Source organism: Oculina patagonica, chromosome 2 (genome assembly GCF_052425735.1).
Source record: "Oculina patagonica isolate OP01 chromosome 2, crgOcupat, whole genome shotgun sequence".
NCBI lineage: Eukaryota > Metazoa > Cnidaria > Anthozoa > Scleractinia > Oculinidae > Oculina > Oculina patagonica.
The window spans coordinates 40,670,599-40,696,467 of record NC_135759.1 but is presented as its reverse complement, the minus strand read 5'-3'; the positions used below and the strand labels follow the sequence as shown (position 1 = coordinate 40,696,467).

At 38.0% G+C, this 25,869-nt stretch overlaps 4 protein-coding genes across 6 annotated transcripts; 1 reads left to right on the top strand and 3 right to left on the bottom strand.

The window, feature by feature from the left end:
* Positions 1–806: 806 nt before the first annotated feature.
* On the bottom strand, positions 807–20,619 carry LOC144641523 (microfibril-associated glycoprotein 4-like). 3 transcript variants are annotated; one of them, XM_078500537.1, is made up of 7 exons: positions 19,452–20,619; positions 3,141–3,386; positions 2,867–2,971; positions 2,646–2,720; positions 2,401–2,499; positions 1,720–2,118; positions 807–1,213 (listed from the first exon to the last, which is right to left on the bottom strand). In XM_078500537.1, exons 2-7 carry the CDS (start codon positions 3,349–3,351, stop codon positions 948–950), a joined length of 1,155 nt encoding a protein of 384 aa, XP_078356663.1. In that variant the 5' UTR covers positions 3,352–3,386; positions 19,452–20,619; the 3' UTR covers positions 807–947. The 3 variants fall into 3 exon arrangements, with proteins under 3 accessions (XP_078356663.1, XP_078356662.1, XP_078356660.1); XM_078500536.1 differs by lacking the exon at positions 19,452–20,619 and adding an exon at positions 5,860–6,168; XM_078500534.1 differs by lacking the exon at positions 19,452–20,619 and having other exon boundaries at positions 3,141–5,815.
* Positions 12,151–25,049, bottom strand: LOC144641525 (microfibril-associated glycoprotein 4-like). The gene is made up of 6 exons (XM_078500538.1): positions 23,843–25,049; positions 23,578–23,682; positions 16,012–16,086; positions 15,767–15,865; positions 15,118–15,495; positions 12,151–12,503 (listed from the first exon to the last, which is right to left on the bottom strand). The coding sequence occupies exons 1-6, from the start codon at positions 24,105–24,107 to the stop codon at positions 12,241–12,243; spliced, it is 1,185 nt and encodes a 394-aa protein (XP_078356664.1). The 5' UTR covers positions 24,108–25,049; the 3' UTR covers positions 12,151–12,240.
* LOC144640078 (uncharacterized) lies at positions 17,165–18,424 on the top strand. Its single transcript, XM_078499303.1, has 3 exons — positions 17,165–17,893; positions 18,054–18,158; positions 18,342–18,424. The coding sequence occupies exons 1-3, from the start codon at positions 17,629–17,631 to the stop codon at positions 18,422–18,424; spliced, it is 453 nt and encodes a 150-aa protein (XP_078355429.1). The 5' UTR covers positions 17,165–17,628.
* Positions 21,748–23,367, bottom strand: LOC144640067 (ryncolin-1-like). The gene is made up of 4 exons (XM_078499294.1): positions 23,328–23,367; positions 23,090–23,145; positions 22,484–22,910; positions 21,748–22,117 (listed from the first exon to the last, which is right to left on the bottom strand). The coding sequence occupies exons 1-4, from the start codon at positions 23,365–23,367 to the stop codon at positions 21,852–21,854; spliced, it is 789 nt and encodes a 262-aa protein (XP_078355420.1). The 3' UTR covers positions 21,748–21,851.
* Positions 25,050–25,869: the final 820 nt, after the last annotated feature.

Below are 25,869 nucleotides of genomic sequence, written 5' to 3'. Positions count from 1 at the left end.
TAGCCCGGGCCTCATTTGTCGTTTCGATTTCGCCCATATTCGGCAGATAATGCAAAGTTTTTGTCCTTAGATCAAAAACGTGCTTCGACCAAGATGGCGTAAGCTTGCACTGAGTTGGCGCATACGCTTGCTATCTCATGTGATCTCTCAGCACGAGAACGAGGTAGAATTGAGCTTTACCATCCATTGTGTTATGGCATCGCTTCGTAAACACGGCGCTCAAATGCGCCAACACGAGCCTTTAAAAATCGCATATATACTGAAGTTTGCGACGCGAAGGGAAAGATAGATTTACACTGTAGACTTGTAATGTTTCATTCATGGGTTTGCTTTTTTTCTGGTTACACACACGAGTGTTTGGTTATTTTAGAGCCGATATACGATGATGACGTTTTGCTTACTGCTGACAATTAAATTTCCCGTTTACCATTTAAATACAGAGAAGCTGGTCTCAGCTTAACACATACCATCATTTCTTTCTTCATAAAAAATATGTTCAATTTATTGTCGGTCTCTCGTCCTAGTTGTCCTATAGTTTCTTTGAAACAGAGAAGACGTATTCATTGCACAGCGAAACGATTAAAACCGAAAAAGGATAAATTCTTTAGCAAAACACTGTGGTCTAAATCAACCGCTTTACTTAGGTCCAAAAAACAAAACCCGTGAACAAGTTTTTATTAATATTGTGAGAAGGGTGTAAGTTACATGTGAAAGACAGGTAGAAGTTGAGTGAAGCGGGCGAAAACCAGACTGGTGGGAGAACGGGAGAAAGGAAATAGAGGAAGAGGCCTTTTTATTATCCCATCACATACTCTACACAACAAATAATCACGAAGCTTATATTTCTTTAATGACACTCAAGTTTAATCACATAGACACTTGGAAATTTCTCTTCCAAACTTTTATTGGTACTGGTGTGCAGACAAAGAAGGAAACAAAGAAAGTTCTTAAAATTTCACTGGTCTGATTTTCATCTCAGCCCTCTTCGCAGAGTCGATCTGATTTCCTTTCCAGTGTTGCCAGATGACACCGGCATATACTGAGTGTTTTCCGTGATGATACAGACCGTTCAGGTTGGAGTGATAACAGTTCTTGTACCACCAGGCTCCTTTGCGGTACGAAGCACAGTTACCATTGGGATTGAGGTCATTATCCTGATCTTTGGTTGAAAACGAGGCACCACGATGAAGAGAAAGTGAATCACCAGCAGTTCCTGAAACAAAACACGAGAATTTGGTCACTTCAAGCACAAATTCGGTAATTAAAAGAAAGATAAGTAAGTAGGAAAGTAAGAAACTTTATTTAACCAGGGTAGCCAATTCAGCAACGAGGCTCGTATCCATAGGGGCTATAGGAGTACAAAAGTGTATTACTATAAAAATGTTAAAATTGAGGAAAAAAAATAGTATTGTATAATTTGTTGAAGTCCCTTAGGGACTGGATCTAGCTGCTAGCTTATAAAATTGCCACTGTTACAGTGAAATAAGCTAAACAAGAAAACTACTTTAAGAGTGAACAGTTTCATTCCCAAATCTTCAAACAAACACAAAGATAATATTTTTTCTTATTTTATTTCTTAACCGAGGATTTAGTTTAATTCCATTGCAAACATTGAAAGCAAGCCAGACCTAAGCATTAACTTGATGATTAAGAAAGTGATTAAGAAGATTATTATACTTTAGCTACTATACTAAAATACAAAACAAACTAATAAGGTACCTGAGTAAGTTCCAAGGCTCAGCTGGTACTTAGTCTTCTCGCTCGTAACTGCAAACATGTCGTACTCGGCGTAAGCAGTTTTGCCTGCAGTGTCCTCCAATTCTACTCGAAGCCTGTTCTTTGTTTCCGTCAAACGATGTATCTTGTCCAGTCCCAGCCAGAACTCGCCACTCAGATTACCGAAGCCACGTTTGTAGTCGGCCCAGCCGCGGTAGAAATCAACGGAGCCATCCAGTCTCTTCTGGAACACTGTCCACCCCCCACCGGCTGTTGTTTGGTCACAGAACACATCAAAGGCACCTGAACCATCAGGGTCGATTGTATAAACACCGCTGGTTCTTTTACCGGATTGGTACAACTCGGCACAGGACTTCGAATTTTTATCACTACAGTTCTGAGCTGTTAAGGAAAATATGGTAAAATTGATTATCGCAAAAAAGATCAAATACTACCAACCGAATAGAGTTATATAATGGAACTAAATTCAAGTATTCCAAACAATTTCTTCTTGTGGTAGTTATCTGCAAACTGCAAAATGAATACTACTGATAGGGTCCATCGTAAAATACCTTTTAAGTCTACCGAAAAGAACTTCGAAGACTTTTTAATAGCCCGCTACAAGAAATTGTGGAGAAACAGACCTTTCGGCGCACACGAAACCGTCAACAGATCTGTACTTACCTTTCCGAACCAACTTTTTAAGGGTGTTGGTATCATTTTGCACTTGAAGGAGTTGTATCTTCATTTCTTGAAGGAGAGTTTCAGTCCTATAGCTGTGCCCTGTGGGTTCCATAAAAGAACTCGCTGTTATTTACATTCTAAATAACTAATCAATACAGCAGAATTTCTACCCAAGAAAAACATAAGCACTAATGTCACTCGTTTGAAAGTTCTCAGAATAGTTTGAAATTGACATTTGTACTTGCCTTTCACTGCATCTTGTACTTGAGTGAGTTGTTTCTTCATTTCTTGAAGAAGAACTTCAACCGTCTTGTTTGGCTCTGTATATAATGAAGTTTAAATCTTATCAAACTAGATTACGTGGAAACTATAGACTGCAATTTTAATACTCCTTTGATTTTATCTATACATTTTTTTGCAAATAACTTCAGTTCCCGCCAGAATCCGACGTTTTGCAAGCACTTACCTTTCTCCAAAGTCTTGTTCCCTTTAAGGATGTTGATGTCTTCTTGCATTTGAGTGAGTTTTTCCGTAATTTCTTGAAGAATAGCTTCAACAGTTTTATTTGGCTCTGAAAACGGCAAGTACGTATACAAATAAAACTAATCGTCAAAGCTGATTACGTTGTAGTACTATCGAGATATTTTACTCATTCGATTTTATTCGTATATAATTTTAATTTTGACCTTTACCCGAATAGAAGTTAGTTTTAAACTAACTGACTTCTAATCTACACTTACCTTTCACCAAAGTTTTGTTCTCTTTGAGACTGTGGATATCATCTTCAACGTGAGATAGCAGTTTCTTTATTTCTTGGAGAGTAGTTTTAGTCTCCGTGTTTGTCCCTGCATAGAAGCTGTTGTACACGTTGTTACAACGCTTTGTGGCTGTAGAACTGACTGGGGTGCTATTAGCGCTATTTCCTGGCGTAGCTAAAGTTTGGCTCGTCATAAACAACGCCAAGAACAGCAAACTGCAACGAAAACCTGAGGAAACACAAATCATTGTGCAAATTTGATCAAAGCCCAACTTAACCGTAGTTAACTGTGTCACGGACTGGTGAAAAAGCGGATGTGACTCATCTTTAGTACAACAAGGTGTTTGCGTCACTGAGTTCGGTTCAAGACATTTTTCATGTTTCGTAAGTGTTGGGCAATCTTGACAGATTCATAAGAATTATGACAGTTTCGTCAAGAAACGGGTTTAGCGTTTTCAAACAAGGGGAAGCATTTTGAATTTTTTCATTGACACCAAATTACAGTACAAAAAACCCCCTCCGTACTGTATGAATAACAAACAATACTGCAAAACAATTCCCTTAGGGGAATAACATTTATTTTGACACGTCTACTTTTCTCGAGCTGTATCATCCAAAAGAAATGACCGATACTAAGATTCTCAAATCTTGACGCAAATGAGACAATGTACACAAAAAATCTTTCTCTTCGTTTTCTTTTATACAGTCAGTTTAGTTTCGAATACTATAGAACGGCAAGTGGCCATCTTTGATGTACTCGATACTGAGACAGAATCGCTTTGAAAAACAATTACTGAAATTCAGCTTCATGAACGTCGCGTTTTTCAAGTACACTGTGTTGGCAGAATAAAAAAATTGGAAAAGTAGTTTGTTGTTTTACTATCGCAATTTACGGGTAAAGTTCTGTGCCAGCAATCCAATGAAAGTATTAAATGCCTCGTAGTGAACCTATTAGTATTCATTGAACACTTCGCATGAATATTATTTCAGAACAAAGAGCTATTATCTTCCCTGCATCGATGCATTTGGACACCTAAATTGCTCTTTGATTATCTTGGGAAGATTTTAAGAATAAGCTGTTTGACGGCTACAAATAGAACCTGCTACTTCTTTTAAAAGTAAACTTTAGTTTGAAATCGATTGCGATCGAGAGCTTGACAAGGTCATTTTTAGTAATTTTACATTTTGTCAGGCAAACATGTCAGTCGTGTCTGTGATTATTAAAATACAAATATTTCTACCTGTGAGACTAGCTAAAGACTAAAGGCGTAAAGGGGAAAAAAATCAACTTAGTTAGTTTGTATAAATTGAATGTATGTTGAGTCAAAATTATATTTCAATGTTATTAGGCATTTCACTGTAAATTTTTAACTTCCCGATCGCCAGTGTTAAGTCTATAAACAAATAATCTCCTCTACTATTTACCATGCCAAATTATACTGAGCGACGGAAAACATATTTCTTTCTAACAGCAAATAAAAGCCACAACGAACCGAAGCGTCGGTATCGACCAATCGAAAAAGAATTGAAGACCGTTGAGAAAATCAAAGCGATATTCCTTATTTCAGACATCCACTCTGTTAAATAGTTCCAAGATGCTGGAAACTGTAACGTTCGTCGAAGAGTCAAAAACGTATCAACAGAGATATGATATTTATGTGCGAGTGATTTGTAAATATACCAGAAAAATCATTGTAGTAGATCATTTCTCGGGGTGCTAAAACTCTAAAAAGGCATTACTCTGATAACTGCTTTCCACATCTTATGAACTAAATTTTGATACCAAACACATAGCTGAGCTCATTTTTCGATGTTAGAAGAAATTAAAAGTATTTAAAAAGTATACATAACAAAGTGATAGGTCACCGAACTCGTCGCCTTTACGTGTTTATTCACAGCCACTGGAAATTTTTTTGTCTCTCGACGTTGGAAATTATTCTACAGGCTTAGACCAAAAGTTTATGCTTAAATTAATTTTTGTAATTTTCTGCAGAGGTACCTAATGATGATATAAAGTTTTCTAAGCAATAAGTACAAAACTCCAGTACTGATTTTGTTGTTGATGCTGTTCTATAGGCAGAAAAATATTACGCTGATTGCTCTATCGTTCTAACAATTCTTGTTCCAAACGGAAAAACAGCGGAACTTGCCGATTTTTTCTTTTTCTGTTTGTTTTCTTCTTTCTTTTCTTTTTTTTTTTTTGTCGATTAAAACATCCTCGCAACTCAAGCACACTAAATACGTCTTCTACGTTTTAAACTAAGGACAACCCGGACGCGAGCCGGCGATAAATTGAACATATTTTTATACCTAGCATATTTTACTACCATAAGGGATAAAAAGCTTGAATAAGCCGTATACTTCGCGTCCAGGAAACAGATAGTACAGTTTTATTTAAAACGTGCCCCGATTAGTCAGACTAGTGGCCTAGATTTCTTTGCTTTATTGGTATAGCAACTTCGATGAGATAACCCCGATTTTTATCAGTCTGGCAAGTTTTAGCCATACTCATTTGCTTGAGAAATTTGGAATAAATTGATTCAAATCAAGCTGATTAATTTTTATTTCAAAAGAAAACAGCTAGGCCGGCAAATCCACCGTTATTGATGTCGCAAAACAGTCAGAGCAACTACAACCTAACTAATGCCACGTTCACGTCGGGAAATAAAGAATTTGTAAAATTCATATGAAGCTGAACTTACCACGACCAGCAGATCTTTCGGCATTTACGGCGTGTGAGCTCTCCACAGCAAAACGCTTGCCGACGAACTATTAACAGTTTACATCAGCTCGAATAATATTACGCGATGGCGCCGAGAATGGAATTTACCCTCCATTGCGTCAACATGACGGTAGCTCTTCGTAAACACAGCTCTCAAATCGCATACTGAAGCTTTCCCCTGTGACGTCAGGGGAAAGATACATATTCAGTGTAGATTTACAATGTTTTCATTCAAGGATTTTCTTTTTTAGTTCAGGGCACACACGAGTGTTTGGTAATTATTTTGGAGCCGATGCATGATGACGTTTTGCTTACTTATGAATTTACTTGGAATTTTCCTGTTCAGATTAGAAAATAACAAGGAGCTGATGTCAGCTTAAAAAATGAAACCTTTCTTTCAACATTTTATTTTTTCGCAGCTGAATAGCCGTTGATTATTTCAATTTTGATTTCTTTATTGTATGATAAGAAAAAACACGTGCAATTATGGATTTTGAAGTGATAAAGGATTAACGCAGGCCTTCCTTGAACCCAGTCTCTTGGCGTTCTTTGCTGGTTGAAAAAGCGCGTAGCCTGTGGCGATATTTACGTCATGGCGGCCATATCAGCGCCATATTGGATTCCCCAACCCAAATTCCTTTCCTTTGGAAATGAGCTATTTATTTATTGTTGTTTGGAAATTCCAAATACGTCCACCGTGAAACCGCTTCTAGTTCGAGCGCTAAAAGAAACGAGCTATGAACATACTATAAACTTTGCTGCCTACGATTGTGTTATTTCTTAGATAAATTAGAAGTGAACGGCTTGTTTTCACGGTGGCCGTATTTCTAAACAATAGAGTATCTAGCATGAGGAAATAACTCTTTTTCCCAAAGGGTGGTGAAAACCAATATGTCGCTAATATGGCCAATATGACGTCATGTATGGGTACCTTAACACTTTTGAAATCTACAGGGAGAAGAAAATTGTTTCATGAATGGTAGCTTTGCCCAAATTCGACATGCTTTTTCTTAATGTTCCCGTAAGTTTCAGGAAGAGGATGCACTAAAATTGTTACTCTATGTACAATTGAGGTCATGAGCTGTGACGCTGTACCGACTTACTACTTGAAAGTTTGTTTGGAACAGCTCTGCATGCAACCATGCAACCACTGAATCTCCCTGTAACTTTGCGGGACTGAAAGGCAAAGAAGGCCAGCGAGAAGATACACAGGCAAAGACTACCTGTAAACAATTTTTACTTGACATTCTTAAAGATTTTTGATAACTTATGAATGTGAACAATGTTATGTTTCAAGAAAGACATGCAAGATGTCTGTTGAGCGTATTGACATTTTTTTCTTTGCACAAAGAGGGAGGTGCAGCGTTAAGACGGTCTGAATGGCGAGAGATGCTTAGCTATCAGCTCAAACCTCGGATAACCGTTGTTCACATTTCCCAGCTATTAATTTAAACCACCATTCAGACTTTCATAGATGGAAAAATGTAGATTATTACTATTTCCGATAAAATCATTGGCTCGGGCCCAGTTTCTTTTGTAAAAGTTTTTCTTTCTTAATCTGGTATCCAGATCTCCCACGGCCAAGCGTTAGACAGAGTAAGTTCTGGGTACGAGATTATCTCGTTCTTTGATGAGGTCCTCATTTTGCAATCCTTTAAAAAATGACTCTCCTTGATGGTAATTGATTTCTTTAAACTGCAAAGTAGGGGCACCCCCACCCCAAAAACCCATGTGATTGAACAGCTCTCTCAATATGGTAAGTGTGTCACTGAGTGTGTGATGGTCTTCAGGGACAGTTGATGTAATGCATACACACAGCAGACCGCCTTAAAAACCTCCATGAATTGTTCAGAGTCAAACGTTCTTCCGCTGAATTTCTCCAGTTGCTCTTGATAAAACCGCACAAAGTTCGTACGAGTCGTGACGTCGTATTTAGCCGGGAGCACAAACGCAAGGAATTCAACCACGTCATGTTGTGGTGCATGAATTGTCGCCATCTCCCAGTCGTAGATACAGGAGATTCGGCTCAATTTGCTATCTGTGATCAATTGGTTGTTTTGTTTATCGTCCATCACAATCTCTTCCTTGCGAATGCAAACATTTCTTGGAGTGAAGTCATAGTGTACTAAAGTTCGTGGAAAAGATTCGATCACTTGCCAAAAGTTTTTCTTTCTTAATCTGGTATCCAGATCTCCCACGGCCAAGCGTTTTCAGCGTTAGACACAATGTAAATATTCTGGCCAATCACAAAAGACACAGACAATCCAGTGAACCAATCAAAACGCGAACTAAATACAGGTAGCCGATGCAAAGCGCGGGAAAACGTGCGTGAGAAAGTCACAATTGGTTTTGGTTTCACTTCTGATTGGTTGAGAAAGTGGCGCGAGATTTTTAAACCAAACACTAAGGGTGCGTTTTTTGGGGAAAATCCAAAATTGGATCATTGCTCCCAAAGAAACGAAGAATCCGAAAATGAATATTTTGCCATGACAACCCCGTAAACACATTTCGCACAGAACATAAAATATCAGCACAAATTTATTTTTCGTCGAATGTATCCTAGCTAAAATAATTTCAGCATACAAAATCTTTTACAAAAATCACACGTCGAAATAGTTCTTCTTTAGCCTCAAGCACAATGTGGCGAGATAGCATCTGAGAGCGAAGAATGTTTGCGAATGCAAACTTAACTCGTGACAATTTCAAAAGGATACAACTTTCGTACGCACACGGTGGCTGTTCTAGAAAACCTGTATCCAGTTTAAAATGGCACTTCATACCTATCAAGCGACCGTTTCCTTTTATGGTGAAATATTTTTGTATTTTGATCGAAATAACGCCTAAAACTTACCGTATGCAGGGACGGCGGAGCATTTTTCCAGGTGGGGGGGCTGACTAGTGACTTGAAGTGGGGGGGGGGGGGCTTAAGAGTCTCTTCTCTTAGTAAGTCTTTATTTTTTCGAGAAAAGTGGGGGGCTAAAGCCCCCCTCCCCCAGCCCCCCCGGATCCGCCGTCCCTGGTATGACAGTGTTTTACTTTACAAAGAGCAAACCTGTATTTTCACAGCAAAGACTGCTGGGCCATGGTACTTTTTTCGAATCCTTTCCCAAAGAAACACACAAATCATGAATCCTAAAAATCCGGATTCAGATATGATCTGATGTATCCACTCGGAGTGTTGATTCTTCAGATCATTGATCCAAAATTAATCCATTTTCGGATATAGGTAAAGAAACGCAAAATCCGTTTTTGGATTAAGAATCCGGATTTGGATTTTCCCCAAAGAAACGCACCCTTAAAAAACTAAATTTTCTGCATTTTATGAGAAACTTCACAGGACAAGGCCTGGTTTCAGATATCCGTGTAGAAGGATGCATTTATTCCAAATTACCCATGCGGCATGATCCTCATTTTAAGACCTTCTTAGGTCGGATCAAAACGTTTCCATTTCATCAAAGCACGACCAACTAAATGAATATAACAAACAAGTAGACTTTTTTATTGCTTTTAGGTCTTGAAAATCTCACTTAACATCAACGACAACCATGAGATTAAATGGACCATGTCTAAGCCAGAGGTGCCAACTGGAAACCAAGTACATCCATTTGTCGCCAATCCCTTTCTTTCGCTGCTGGCTCTTACTGCAGCATTATTAATGGAGTACCGAGCTTTTAAGTTGTTTTTCGCCACATTTTCCAGTTATTTTCACTTAGTATTTTGCATGCATCACTGATAATACGCGTCTAGTTATTCCGATAACTAACTCTCGAAGAAAGCAATTGGATTTCGCGAGCTAGCTCTAATCATTGATTTTGTGGATGTGTAGTGTTGTACATTTGTATAGACATCCGGGACTCTCATAGCGCGGGAAACCGTGGTCACGTGTCAAGCGAAGGAGTGTGTTTTTGTATGCTTAGTGCGTATGTGACATTGCTACTTTGTGAGATCGAGTTGCTGGCCTTTGTGGCCTTTAAGAATACTACATTGGCGACGAGGATGGTCCAAATATGACTGAGAAGCACTTACCGCCGTTGGATTTAACCGGACCGGCTTCGCAAGTCGCGGAGAGGTGGCGTAAATGGAAGCGTGCGTTTGAATATTATGCCGAGGGAAAGGGCATCGACAATGTTCGTAAGAAGACATCTCAACTCTTGCATTTCGCCGGGATGGAAGTACAGGACGTATTTGAAGATCTACAAGACCCTGGCCCTGTCCCAGAGGAGGGTGACAATGCTTACAAAATTGCCATTCGCAAGCTGGACTCTTACTTTCGAGTCGAGGAGAACATTCCCTACGAACGCCATGTTTTTCGCCAACTTACACCACAAGATGGAGAGACTGTTGACCAGTTTATGGTTCGGCTAAGAAAACAGGCCCGACACTGCAATTTTGGAACGAGTTTGAACGACAATTTGAGGGATCAGCTGATCGAGAAGTTAACAGATTTTGAACTGAAGAGAAAACTGTTGGAACAAAGGAATATTACACTAGAAGAAGCGCTAGATAAAGCTCGTGCATGGGAAACGGCGGGGCGACAGGCAACAAACATGACGGTGAGCCCACCGACACCGCAGGTAGAGGAAGACAGTGTCAATTCAGTCAAGACGAGACAAGGAAAAGGGGATGAGAAAAACAAAAAGTGCTACAATTGTGGAAGAGAGGGGCATCTGGCAAGGGACTGGAACTGCCCAGCGAAGGGAAAGAAATGTGCAAAATGTGGAAGGTATGGTCATTTTGCTTTGTGTTGTTAGGGAAATAGTGATAGTTATGGAAGCGAAAGTAAAACAAAGCAGCGACGTCCGAATCACAATGCTAACTTTGTGGGTGATCAAGAGGTATCTGATAGTGAGGAGGACTGTGCTTTTGCATTCCCAGTGACTGAGAATAGAGAGGAATCGTGCAATGTAATCAGTTCTAAAGAGCCAGTAGTAGAAGTAAGTGTTAGTGGCATTACAACAAGAGTTCTTATTGACTCTGGCTCAGTAAGCAACCTCATAGGAATTAAAGAATATAAGGAACTTAAGGCACAAGGCCTTACTGCGAAAAAGGAAGATTGCCGAAAGCGTTTGTATGCATATGGTGGAAAGGAGCTAGAAGTAATCGGTCAGGTTCAAGTTGAGATCTCAGCGGGTGACAAGAAGATAAATTCACACTTAGTGGTGACCAAGACTGGAAGATGTCTGCTGGCCCATGAAACTTCAAAGGCCCTGGGTCTGCTACGAATCGGTTTGGGTGCCAGTGGTGGATCTGTGCAGTGCAATGTCGTCAGAGAGGACCTAGCCCTAGCCCTTCAGGCTAAGTACCCAAAGGTGTTTGTTGGTGTCGGTAAACTTAAGGACTACCAGTTGAAATTAAATGTTGACCCAGATGTGACACCGATAGCTCAGAAGCCAAGGCGTGTTCCATTTGCACTGCGAGGGAAGGTAACGCAGGGAAGTTACGAGGGAAGTTACGCAAGTGATATCAGATGTTGTCATATTTTGACGAGCTACTACGACGTCTTCGTAAAACTTATCATGTTTGGCCAACCAAAAAGACCAGTCAGAGAAAACTAAACTAGTTTAGAAAGCGTTAATAGCAAAAGTAATAATACGCAAAAGGTTGATCTTTGCAAATGTATAAGCTCATTACCAAAAGAAGATAATTATCTTATGCAGAAATTGAACAAGTAGTTCACGAGAAAACCAATTTAGTGGGAACGGTTCTGTGGGAACATAACGTAAATCATACCTACATTCATTATGGGTTTAATGATGTAAATTGCATGGTGGATCACCCTCGCTGTATCTCCTAACTGGAACCATTTCAAACTTAACAAAAATGATCGAAAGTGATAATTTAATTTTGCCTCATGTTCATCAATTCAAGCTGAAAGTCGATGTAAAAACCTATGCAATGTAGTTCCTTTAAAATTTAGCAGGAGTGAACAAAAATAAAAACAAAAAATACCTAAGGGAAAGAAAAATGAATACGAGAAATAAAAAGATACGCGAAAAAAATTGAAGAATAAAGTTTAAGCTTTGTTTCATCTAAACCCAGTACAAATGTTATGTAAATGCAACACATTCATTTGAGATTTTAGCAATTTGCTTATAATTTGGCAGCGCCGTTTTGGGGGCAAACTAAAATAGCAAGAGAACAGAGAAAAAATAAGAGTAAAAGATTTCAGTCATACCTTTTCCTTACATTTTTGCCAAAAAACGCCTTCTTACAAAGACGTACGATCACGCTCTACACAATAAATAATCACAAAACACATGTTTCTTTCTGTAATGGCATTTTTAATCAACCAGTTACTTGGACATTTCTTTTTCAAACTTTAAATTGCATTGGTCAGCAAATAAGTAAAGACAGAAAGTTTTTAAAACTTCACTGGTCTGATTTTCATCTCAGCTCTCTTGGCGGAGTAATGATAGCCTTTCCAAGTTTTCCAGTTGACACCATCAGAATCAGATGAGTGTTTTCCGTTATGATAGAAACCGTTCAGGTTGGAGGCACTGCAATTATCGTACCACCAGGCTCCTTTACGGGCCACAGCACAGTTATCGCCCCAAGTGTCATTATCCTGATCTTTAGTCGAAAAGGGGTAGCCACGATGACGAATAAGAGAATCACCGGCAGTTCCTGAGAGTAAAAAAAGGAATTTGATCAGGTCTTAAAGGAGGAGAAGGGGTGGTGGGGTGAGGGAGAATCCTGACAGCTCATAAAGTTGCTTTAAAGAGAATACAAAGAATTGATCAAAATAAAGCTATTGAGACTTCACTTGTAGTTTTATATAATGATAAATCTTTATTTAAACACAGTCATATTGACTGTTTACTTATACACTATATTTATACTATCAGAAACCCATAAGTTTCTGATACAATATATAATTAATGTGTCAGGTGATCAGGTCTCCCTTATACATCTTTTCTAAAGCAATGTAACTTTTTTTTTTTTGCGAAAAATTGCGAAAAAAAAAAAAATTTTTCGCTCCAAAGTAAGATGGGTTGAACTAGGTGAAAAGCCAACCAAATACTTTTTCAACATGGAGAAAAAAAATTACAATAAAAAAGTTATATCGGAACTCAAAAGGTCTGACGGAAAAATTATTGTCCATGATCAGGATATAATGTCTGATATCCAAACCTTTTATGAGAATTTGTACAGTTTGAATATTGACCACAGTAGTAATGTTTTTACTGACTTTGGTAGCGACACATCAGCCTTTTGTGATAATTTATTATCTGTCCAAAACTTGATTGCAATAGTTAACGATTTCGGGACATATTCAGGTCTGAAACTAAACACTTCAAAAACCAAAGCGATATGGTTAGGCCCATGGCGCAATAGGGAAGATCAGCCCTTCAATCTAAAATGGACAAAAGAACCTGTTAGAACTCTTGGGATCTTTGTTTCTTACGATGAAAATGGGAATGAGAAAAGAAACTTTACGCTTAAGGTTCGAAAGCTTAATACAAATCTTGATATTTGGAGATCAAGGAATCTCAGTTTATTTGGAAGGTGTTTGATAACAAAAAGTCTCGGCATTCCACATTTAGTATACTCTACTTCAATGTTAGTCATCCCCTCGGAAACTGTCTCTTCAGTTACAACCTCTCTATTTGACTTTATCTGGTGTAAAAACCGGACAAAGTTAAAAGGCAAGTCATGTATCAAGACTATGTTGACGGAGGATTACGTGTGCCAAATATGGAGGTAATAGCTAAATCATTAAAACTTGCTTGGATTTCTAGATTTTTGATAACCGACGCGCTGTCAAGGAAGGAGAACTGGAAGGCAATTCCCTATCATTTTTTCAGAGAATACGGTGGTTTAAACTTTCTATTACGTTGTAATTACGATAAAAAATTTCTCAACCAGACTGATATACCTCCTTTTTACAAACAGATATCGTGGTACTTTTTAGAACTTAAAACCCTGTATGAAAGTGACAATGGACAAGAAATGATACCGTTCAATAACAAAGAAATTCTCATTGGGAATAGGCCGATTTTTCTGAAAAGCTGGTTTGAAGAAGGAATTGTCTCTATCCAAGATATTCTCAGCGAGAAAGGAAAGTTTTTGTCATTTCAAAAATTCAAACAAACATACACAATTAAGTGCAACTTCTTAAATTATTACCAAATCATATCTGCAATTCCGAAACATCTAGTAGAAAGAGCAAAACATGCTCAATTAAATAAGTCACTCTTTCTTGATAGTGTGAATTTTCAATTGTCACCTACAATATCGATCGATCTTACGAAAACAAAAAACAAAGACTATTACTGGCTTTTTATAAAGAAAAGTACTCCCAAAATAATGGCACTTAGTAAATGGGAACGTGATCTATCATCAAATGATATTCATTGGAAAAACTACTTTAAGCAAATTAAATTTATGTGCAAAGAGAACAAACTTAAAGAATTTTACTTCAAACTTGCTCATAGGATACTTGTCTCAAAAAAGGAACTTCACCTCTTTGGAGTATCGAACAACTCGGACTGCACCTACTGCGGCCATCCAGATTCGATAAGTCATACTTTCATCGACTGCCACCTTTCTAAACAATTCTTTCATAAAGTTTTACAACAATTCAATGAAGAAAACGGCACCTCCTTTACGCAAAGTGACGAAGAACTACTCTTTGGTAAATCACTAAATTCTGCTCAACTGCAACGACACTCTCTAAAAAAGAAATTAAATTACTGCATGTTATTAGCTGAGTATTACCTTTACAATCAGAAACTTAATCAAATAGAGCCTGGGGTAATTGAATTCGTTAGGAAACTTAATTTTAAATACCGTGTAGAGAAATTTATATAAAAATTTAGACTAGTTAAAAGTATTTGTTAGTAAGTTAGGCTTTATCGGTTAAATTGTGTAACTTGATGTATTTTTATCTTCTTTTTTTTGTATCTGTTTTTCTTTTTTTTCACTTTCTGTAACGTGTGATATTAAATAAATGCATAAAACAAAAAACAAAAACAAAACAAAACAAAAACAAAAAAAAATAAAGCAATGTAACTAGGTTTGGTCCCACTTTTCTGAAATTGTTTTTTTTTTTTACGTAACTTGTCATGTTAAACCTCATAAAAATATATTTAAATTCGCGCCCACAATGATCACTCAAATTTGGTACTAGTCATGAGGCGTAAATGCATTAAGAAGTCGATTAAAAAATAAATATTTAAAACCGACAGTGAAATGACTACAGTGAAATGTTAATACAAAAAGAAAGTATAAAATTAACCTGAGTAGTAGCTCCCAACGCTCAGCTTGTACTTAGTCTTCTCGCTCGCTACTGCAAACATGTCGTACTCGGCGTAAGCAGTTTTTCCTGCAGTGTCCTCCAATTCTACTCGAAGCCTGTTCTTTGTTTCCGTCAAACGATGTATCTTGTCCAGTCCCAGCCAGAACTCGCCATTTAGATTACCGAAGCCACGTTTGTAGTCGGCCCAGCCGCGGTAGAAATCAACGGAGCCATCCAGTCTCTTCTGGAACACTGTCCACCCCCCACCGGCTGTTGTTTGGTCACAGAACACATTAAAAGAACCAAAGCCATCAGGGTCGATTGTATAAATACCGCTTATTCGTAGGCCAGCTTTGTACAACCCAGCACAGTTCTGGGCTGTTGAGGAAAATAGATCAAAATATGGTGAAATCCGTTATCGCAAAAATGATCAAATACTTCTTACCGAAGTAAGTTATGTTATGCAGCTAAAAGGATTCAGATATTCTAAAAAATTATTTTTGTCTCTACAGAATGATTCCTTCTGATGGGGGTGCATCGTAAAAGACCTTTTAAGTGCCCCGAAAAAAACCTCGAATACGTTTAAATTTTTATGCCACAACAACAGACCTTTCGGCACACATGATACCGTGAGCAGATGTGTACTTACCTTTCCGCACCAACTTTTTAAGGGTGTTGGTATCATCTTGCACTTGAATTAGTTGTATCTTCATTTCTTGAAGGAGAGTTTCAGTCCTATAGCTGTGCCCTGTGGGTTCCATAAAAGAACTCGATGTTATTTGCATTCTAAATAACTAATCAATACAGCAGAATTTCTACCCAAGAAAAACATACGCACTAATGTCACTCGTTTGAAAGTTCTCAGAATAGTTTGAAATTGACATTTGTACTTGCCTTTCACTGCATCTTGTACTTGAGTGAGTTGTTTCTTCATTTCTTGAAGAAGAACTTCAACCGTCTTGTTTGGCTCTGTATATAATGAAATTTTAATCTTATCAAACTGGATTACGTGGAAACTATATAGATTTGCTGTTAGAAAGAAATATGTTTTCCGTCGCTCAGTATAATTTGGCATGGCAAATAGTAGAGGGGATTATTTGTTTATAGACTTAACACTGGCGACCGGGAAGTAAAAATTTACAGTGAAATGTCTAATAAAATTGATCTAATAATTTTGCCAACATACATTCAATTTATTCAAACTAAGTAAGTTGATTTTTCCCCTAGCTATCTCTTTGTTTTTACGCCTTTAGTCTTCAGCTAGTCTCACAGGTAGAAATATTTGTATTTTAATAATCACAGACACAACTGACTTGTTTGCCTGACAAAATGTAAAATTACTAAAAATGACTTTGTCAAGCTATCAATCGCAATCGATTTCAAATTTAAGTTTACTTTCAAAAGAAGTAGCAGGTTCTATTTGTAGCCGTCAAACAGCTTATTCTTTCAATCTTCCCAAGATAATCAAAGAGCAATTCTGTCTCAGTATCGAGTACATCAAACACGGCAAAAAAACCCTCATTCACCATCAATTTTCTGAAATGGTGAATTAATGAAAAATTCAACATTACACCGACGTTTTCCGCTTTCTGAAAACGGATGGCAAATTTACTGTTTACCCTCGGTAAACGCAAGGAAAACATGACGTTTGTCGATTGTTTTTCTTCCCCAGGGAAACGCTAGCGAATAACTTGTTTTCCTGACTGTTCCGCTACAGTTTTCCCGAGCACGCAAACCCTTGATTTTCCAAGCGTTTTCCCTAACAATAACTAGCGGAAAACGCAAGGAAAACATGACGTTTGTCGATTGTTTTCCTTCCCCAGGGAAACGCTAGTGAATAACTTGTTTTCCTGACTGTTCCGCTACAGTTTTCCCGAGCACGCAAACGCTGGATTTTCCAAGCGTTTTCCCGAACAATGACTAGCGGTGAACGCTATAAAAACATGATGTTTGCCGATTGTTCTCCTGCGTCAGGGAAACGATAGTGAATAGCCTGTTTTCCCAAATGTTTTGGCCACTTGCCGTTCTATAGTATTCGAAACTAAACTGACTGTATAAAAGAAAACGAAGAGAAAAATTTTTTGTGTACATTGTCTCATTTGCGTCAAGATTTGAGAATCTTAGTATCGGTCATTTCTTTTGGATGATACAGCTCGAGTTAGAAAAGTAGACGTGTCAAAATAAATGTTATTCCCCTAAGGGAATTGTTTTGCAGTATTGATTGTTATTCATACAGTACGGAGGGGGTTTTTTGTACTGTAATTTGATGTCAATGAAAAAATTCAAAATGCTTCCCCTTGTTTGAAAACGTTAAACCCGTTTCTTGATGAAACTGTCATAATTCTTATGAATCTGTCAAGATTGCCCAACACTTACGAAACATGAAAAATGTCTTGAACCGAACTCAGTGACGCAAACACCTTGTTGTACTAAAGATGAGTCACATCCGCTTTTCACCAGTCCGTGACATAGTTAACTACGGTTAAGTTGGGCTTTGATCAAATTTGCACAATGACTTGTGTTTCCTCACGTTTTCGTTGCAGTTTGCTGTTCTTGGCGTTGTTTGTGACGAGTGGTACTTTAGCTAAGCCAGGAAATAGCGCTAATAGCACCCCAGTCAGTTCTACAGCCACAAAGCAATGTAACAACGTGTACAACAGCTTCTATGCAGGGACAAACAAGGAGACCAAAACTACTCTCCAAGAAATAAAGAAACTGCTATCTCACGTTGAAGATGATATCCACAGTCTCAAAGAAAACAAAACTTTGGTGAAAGGTAAGTGTCGATTAGAAGTCGGTTAGTTTAAAACTAACTGCTATTCGGGTAAAGGTCAAAATTAAAATTATATACGAATAAAATCGAATGAGTAAAATATCTCGATAGTACTACAACGTAATCAGCTTTGACGATTAGTTTTATTTGTACTTGTTTTCAGAGCCAAATAAGACTGTTGAAGCTATTCTTCAAGAAATTACAGAAAAACTCACTCAAATGCAAGAAGATATCAACATCCTTAAAGGGAACAAGACTTTAGAAAAAGGTTAGTGCTTGCAAAACGTCGGATTCTGGCGGGAACTGAAGTTATTTGCAAAAAATGTATAGATAAAATCAAAGGATTATTAAAATTGCAGTAAAAGCCACAACGAACCGAAGCGTCGGTATCGACCAATCGAAAAAGAATTGAAGACCGTTGAGAAAATCACAGCGATATTCCTTATTTCAGACATCCACTTTGTCAAACAGTTCCAAGATTCTGGAAACTGTAACGTTCGTCGAAGAGTCAAAATCGTATCAACAGAGATATGAAATTTATGTGCGAGTGATTTGTAAATATACCAGAAAAATCATTGTAATAGATCATTTCTCGCGGTGCTAAAACTTTAAAAAGGTATTACTCTGAAGACCGCTTTCCACATCTTGTAAGCTAAATTTTGATACTAAACGCATAGCTGAGCTCATTTTTCGATGTTAGAAGAAATTAAAAGTATTTAAAAAGTATACATAACCCGTCGCCTTTACGTCGAGCCCGTCGCCTTTACATGTTTAGAATATTTAATCACAGCCACTGAAAATTTTTCTGTCTCTCGGTTGGAAATTATTCTACAGGCTTTAGTTAGACCAAAAGTTTATGCTTAAATTAAATTTTGTAGTTTTTCGCAGAGGTATCTACTGATTATAGAAAGTTTTCTAATATAACTCCAGTACTGATTTTGTTTTCGTTGCTGTTCTATAAGACAGAAAAATATTACGCTGACTGGTCTATCGTTCTACAATTCTTGTTCCAAACGGAAAATCAGCGGGCCTTGCCGATTTTTTTCTTTTTTCTGTTTGTTTTCTTTCTTTGTTTGTCTTCATCCTCGCAACTCAAGCACACTGAATACGTCTTCTCCGTTTTAAACTATAGGACAACCCGGACGCGAGCCGGCGATAAATTAAACATATTTTTATACCTAGCACATTTTACTACCATAAGAGATAAAAAGCTTGGATAAGCAGTATACTTCGCGTCCAGGAAACAGATAGTACAGTTTTATTTAAAACGCGCCCCGATTAGTCAGATTCAGTCACCTAGATTTCTTTGCTTTATCGGTATAGCAACTTCGATAAAATAACCCCGGTTTTTAGCAGTCTGGCAAATTTTAGCCACACTCATTTGCTTGAGAAATTTGATTCAAATCAAGCTGATTAATTTTTATTTCAAAAGAAAACAACTAGGCCGACAAATCCACCGTTCTTGATATCACAAAGCAGTCAGAGCAACTGCAACCTAAATAATGCCACGTTCACGTCGGGAAATAAATAATTTGTAAAATTCATACGAAGCTGAACTTACCACGACCAGCAGATCTTTCGGCATTTACGGGGTGTGAGCTCTCCACAGCAAAACGCTTGCCGACGATCTATTAACAGTTTACATCAGCTCGAACAATATTACGCGATGGCGCCGAGAATGAAATTTACCCTCCATTGCGTCAACATGAAGGTAGCTCTTCGTAAACACAGCCGTCTCAAATCGCATACTGAAGCTTTCCCCTGTGACGTCAGGGAAAGATACATATTCAGTGTAGATTTACAATGTTTTCATTCAAGGATTTTCCTTTTTAGTTCAGGGCACACACAAGTGTTTGGTTATTTTAGAGCCGATGCATGATGACGTTTTGCTTACTGATGAATTTACTTGGAATTTTCTTGTTCATAATTAGAAAATAACAAAGGAGCTGGTGTCAGCTTAAAAAATGCAACCTTTCTTTCAACATATTATTTTCTCGCAGCTGAATAGCCCGTGATTTTTTCAATTTCATTTCTTTATAGTATAGTAGAAAACACGTGCAATTATGGGTTTTGAAGCCGTGATAAAGGATTGACGCAGGCCTTCCTTGAACCCAGTCTCTTGGCGTTCTTTGCTGGTTTCGTTATAAGATTATTAAAGAAGCGCGTAGCCTGAGGCGATTTGTTGACGTGCACATTCATGACGTCATGGTGACCATATCAGCGCCATATTGGATTTCCCAACCCAAATTCCTTCCCTTTGGAAATGAGCTATTTATTCATTGTTGTTTGGAAATACCAAATACGTCCATCGTGAAAACGCGCTATTCGCTTCTAGTTCGAGCGCTAAAAGAAACGAGCTATGAACATACTATAAACTTTGCTGCCTACGATTGTGTTATTTTTTAGATAAATTAGAAGCGAACGGCTTGTTTTCACGGTGGCCGTATTTCTAAACAATAGAGTATCTTGCATGAGGAAATAACCATTTTTTCCCAAAGGGTGGTGAAAACCAATATGTCGCTGATATGGCCAATATGACGTCATGTATGGGCACCTTAACACTTTTGAAATCTACAGGGAGAAGAAAATTGTTTCATGAATGGTAGCTTTGCCCAAATTCGACCTGCTTTTTCTTAAAGTTCCCGTAAGTTTCAGGAAGAGGATGCACTAAAATTGTTACTCTATGTACAATTGCGGCCATGAGCTTAGTCTCCTTCGCAGCCGTTGCGTGACAACTACCGAGCTGTGACACTGTACCGACTTACTACTTGAAAGTTTGTTTGGAGCAGCTCTGCATGCAACCACTGAATCTCCCTGTAACTTAGCGGGATTGAAAGGCAAAGTAGGCCAGCGAGAAGATACACAGACGAAGACTCTGTAAACAATTTTTACTTAATTTTAAAGATTTTTGATAACTTATGAATGCATGTGAACGATGTTGTTTTTCAAGAAAGACATGCAAGATGTCTGTTTAGCGTATTGACATTTTTTCTTTGCACAAAGAGGGAGGTGCAGCGTCAAGACGGTCTGAATGGCGAGAGATGCTCAGCTGTCAGTTCAAACCTCGGATCACCGTTGTTCGCATTTCCCAGCTATTAATTTAAACCACCATTCAGACCTTCATAGATGGAAAATTGTAGATTATTACTATTTCTGACAGAATCATCGCATTGGCTTTAGCATGAGCAAAGATATACTTAACAAGGAGTGTTACTTTTCTGTAAAAGGTTTTCTTTCTTAATCTGATATCCAGATCTCACACGGCCAAGCGTTTTCAGCGTTAGACAGAGTGAGTTCTTCGTACGAGATTATCTCGTTCTTTGATGAGGTCCTCATTTTGTAATCCTTTAAAATATGACTCTCCTTGATGGTGATTAATTTATTTGAAATACGGCCGATTTCCAGCCGCTTTTCGGGAAAATGAGCCCGCGCTCCTTTCTCAGGGAGAAACAGAGACCGGACGCGAGAAGGGGCGGAAATCGAGCCTTCTTTAACCCGTGCACACTCAGAAAATATATATATGCTCGTCTTGATGTGATTTCGATACCGGTTGGGCGCTCTAACCAACTGAGCTACGAGAGACTCGTGGTGAGCTGGGCCATTTACTAGGTTATTTTTCTACCACACCATTTGTGGTGAGACACTTTATGCTAATTTAAGACGAACCCCTATTAAGTGGCCAACCTCTTGTTAATTTCTCTCAAATGAAGCTTAATGTATACAGATCAAGGGACTAATCATCATCGTCACATCTTTTATTTAAACAAGATCAGATTTTAAGCACAATGCTTGTGGGGTAGTGTGCTAAAAATGTTGAGGGAGGGGTTAGTGAAGAAGTCTGATCAGTGACAAAATAGTATTTTTCTTTGCTTTTTAATGACCTGGTCAGTTTGGCATTTCTTTTCAAAACTTTTCTTTGTATTTTTTAACAACCAATCAATGAAAAGCGTAAAGAAAGTTCTTAAAAGTGCACTGGTCTGATTTTCATCTCAGTCCTCTTCAGGGAGTATGTATTTCCTTTCCAGTGTTCCCAGTTGACACCAGTACCACCTGGTGAGGGGTTTGTGCGATGATACAGACCGTTTAGGCTGGAGTGAAAGCAGTACTTGAACCACCAGGCTCCTTTATACCGCACAGCACAGTTACCACTAGGCTTGGTGTCATTATCCTGATCTTTGGTTGAAAACGAGGCACCACGATGATAAGAAAGAGAATCACCAGCGGTTCCTAAAAAATACAAGGATTTAATTACTTCAAGCAAACCTTTAGTGATTAAAAGTATTGTTCGGTGTATAAAAGACCATAAACGACTGGATCCTAAAAGCTTATCAAGATGTAACAGTGACAGAAAAATAAAGTACATGATAACTACTTAAAATTCGTTTATAGGAAGTAAGCAGTTCCATTTCCAAACCTTCCAACAAATAAAAAGAAATGTGGCAACAACAAATTTGTAATAAGATTCCTTCTTTTGCTATAACCTTTTATTTTACTCTTTAGACATAACCACTGGCGGAAAGCAGACCATACTTAAGCATTAACTACATAATTAAGAAAATTACTAATACTTGAGATAAAAAACTTAAAACGTACCTGAGTAAGTTCCAAGTCTCAGCTGGTACTTAGTCCCCTCGCCCGCAACTGCAAACATGTCGTACTCGGCGTAAGCAGTTTTGCCTGCAGTGTCTTCCAGATCTACTCGAAGCCTATTCTTCGTTGTTTTCGTCAGGCGGTGTATCTTGTCCAGTCCCAACCAAAACTCGCCATTCAGGTTACCAAAGCCACGCTTGTAGTCGGTCCAGCCGCGGTAGAAACCAACAGAGCCATTCAGTCTCTTCTGGAACACTGTCCACCCCCCACCGGCTGTTGTTTGGTCACAGAACACATCAAAGGCACCTGAACCATCAGGGTCGATTGTATAAACACCGCTGATTCTTTGACCGGATTTGTACAGCTCAGCACAGTTCTGGGCTGTTGAGGAAAATATGGTGAAATCTATTATCACAAAAATGATCAAATACTACCAACCGAATGGAGTTATATAATGCAACAAAAATGATTCATATATTCCAAAAAAAAAAAATCTTTTTGTGGTAGTTATCCGCGTGCAGAATGCAGAATGAATAGGCCGATCATGGGATTAAAAGACCTTTTAAGTCTACTGAAAAGAACCTCGAAGACGTTTGGGTATTCTTGTACTTGAAGGAGATTTATCTTCATCTCTTGAAAGAGAGTTTCAGTCCTATGGTTCTGCCCTGTGGATTTAATAAAAAAAAATCATTGTTATTTACATTTTAAATAACTAATCAGTACAGCAGAATTTCTCCCTGAGAAAGGAATAACCTCTAATGGGATTTGTTTCAAAGCTCACAAAATATTTTGATAGTAAAATTGTACCCAAAAAAAGGATAAAGAGGAAACTGAAATTTGTACTTGCCTTTCACTGCATCTTGTACTTGAGTGAGTTGTTTCTTCATTTCTTGAAGGAGAACTTCAACCGTCTTGTTTGGCTCTGTATATAATGAAATTTAAATCTTATCAAACTGGATTACGTGGAAACTATAGACTGCAATTTTAATACTCCTTGGATTTTATCTATACATTTTTGCAAATAACTTCAGTTCCCGCCAGAATCCGAAATGGAAGTTAGCTTTAAAACAAATCTAGGTCGTTTTCCAAACACTTACCTTTCTCCAAAGTCTTGTTCTCTTTAAGGATGTTAATGTCTTCTTGCATTTGAGTGAGTTGTTTCGTCATTTCTTGAAGGATAGCTTCAACAGTCTTGTTTGGCTCTGAAAACAAGTACAAATAAAATTAATCGGCAAAGTTGATTACGTTGTAGTACTATCGAGATATTTTACTCATTCGATTTTATTCGTATATAATTTTAATTTTGACCTTTACCCGAATAGCAGTTAGTTTTAAACTAACTGACTTCTAATCGACACTTACCTTTCACCAAAGTTTTGTTCTCTTTGAGACTGTGGATATCATCTTCAACGTGAGTTAGCAGTTTCTTTATTTCTTGGAGAGTAGTTTTAGTCTCCGTGTTTGTCCCTGCATAGAAGCTGTTGTACACGTTGTTACAACGCTTTGTGGCTGTAGAACTGACTGGGGTGCTATTAGCGCTATTTCCTGGCGTAGCTAAGGTTTGCCTCGTCACAAACAACGCCAAGAACAGCAAACTGCAACGAAAACCTGAGGAAACACAAGTCATTGTGCAAATTTGATCAAAGCCCAACTTAATCGTAGTTAACTGTGTCACGGACTGGTGAAAAAGCGCATGTGACTCATCTTTAGTACAACAAGGTGTTTGCGTCACTGAGTTCGGTGCAAGACATTTTTCATGTTTCGTGAGTGTTGGGCAATCTTGACAGTTCCATACAGTTTTATCAAGAATAGTTTTTCAAACAAGAGGAAGTATTTTCACTTTATTCTTAAATCCCCCCCCCCCCCCCCCCCCGTTCCATATGATTATAACATTGTGTAGAATTTTACCTCAGCTCAATACTTTTTCGTGTTGACAGTATTCTTTTCGAGCTGAATAATCCGAAAGAAATGACCAATTATTCTCAAATTGTGATGTAAATGAGACAAACTGCGCAAATTCACTTCTCTCGTACACAAAATGCCGGTTTCTGGCTGTTGATTTCCCTTCTTATTTCTTTTCTTTTTTACAGACAGTTAAGTTTCGAACACTACTAGTGTTTACTTGCGATCAAGAGAATTGTACCAACGGCTCGAAGGTGGCCGTCTTTGAGGTTCTCGATGCTTACATGAAGTTTTAAAAATAATTCCTAAAAGTTATACCCTAACTTCGCAGCTTCGTAAACGTCGGGTTTACGTTTAGGTTTTATCGACTGTAGTTTTCATGGCGATTTATTTGTACACTAAATATATCAGAGAACTGGCGCCTTAATACCAGCCACCATATTATAGTAAAATTTATAAAATGGATTCCTCATGATCAAGCTTTATTCGCAAACAATTTTGAAGTCTACTAAACAAGTAGCGGCTTCTATCTGGAGCCGTCAAACAGCTTATTTTACAAATCCTCCCAAGATAATCAAAGATCAATTAGGCGACCCCAAAATGGGTGTATGTAGACCTATGTACAGCGATGCAGGGAAGATCAGTCTTTTATTCGTAAACTAAATTGACGATGTTCGTTTAAATATAGATGTACTGCGCAGCAAAACACTTACACTTTGGATTGTTAGCGAAGAAATTTACCCATTTTAAATTGCCAACGTAAAAAACAAAGCACTCAATTTTTCTGTATATTTATATATCAGTTGTTGTTTTTTTTTGCCAACAGACTGTTACAAAGTAAAAAGTCGCGCGCACGAGAAGAATGAAGCGTAGCCCATTTTGACAGCCGACCAACACGTCAGTCGTGCCTATGTTTAAATAAAAATATTTCTACCAGTGAGGAAGTGAAGATTTACTTGAATTCACAGTGTAAAAACTCAACTAACCAAAGAGAAACGTCAACTGAGTGAGTTTGAATAAAGTCGGAATGTACAAAATGATATTTCAGTGTTTGTAGACATTTCAATGCAAATTTTTCCTTCGCAGTCACCGTTGTTAAGTCTGTAAACAAGTAATCTTCTCTACTATTTACCATTCCTGAGTGACAGAAAAAAAAATCCGTAGCGGAAATAAAAGCAACTACGAACACAAACTGGCGTCGATATCGACAAATCGAAAAACAGAAATTCGAAGGTGATATTCCTTATAATCGCTATTTCATTCATCCACTCTGTCATACAGTTTTTTAGCTAGAAATTGTAACGTTCGGATTTGGATACCGAACACGTAGATGAATTCATTTATCGATGTAACAAGAAACTAAAAGTGTTTGAAAAGTACATAACAAACGTAAAAGGTCACCGAACCCGTCGCCTTTACGTGTTCAGAATATTTAATCACAGTTACTGAAAATTATTTGTCTCTCGGCGTTAGAACCGATTGTTCTA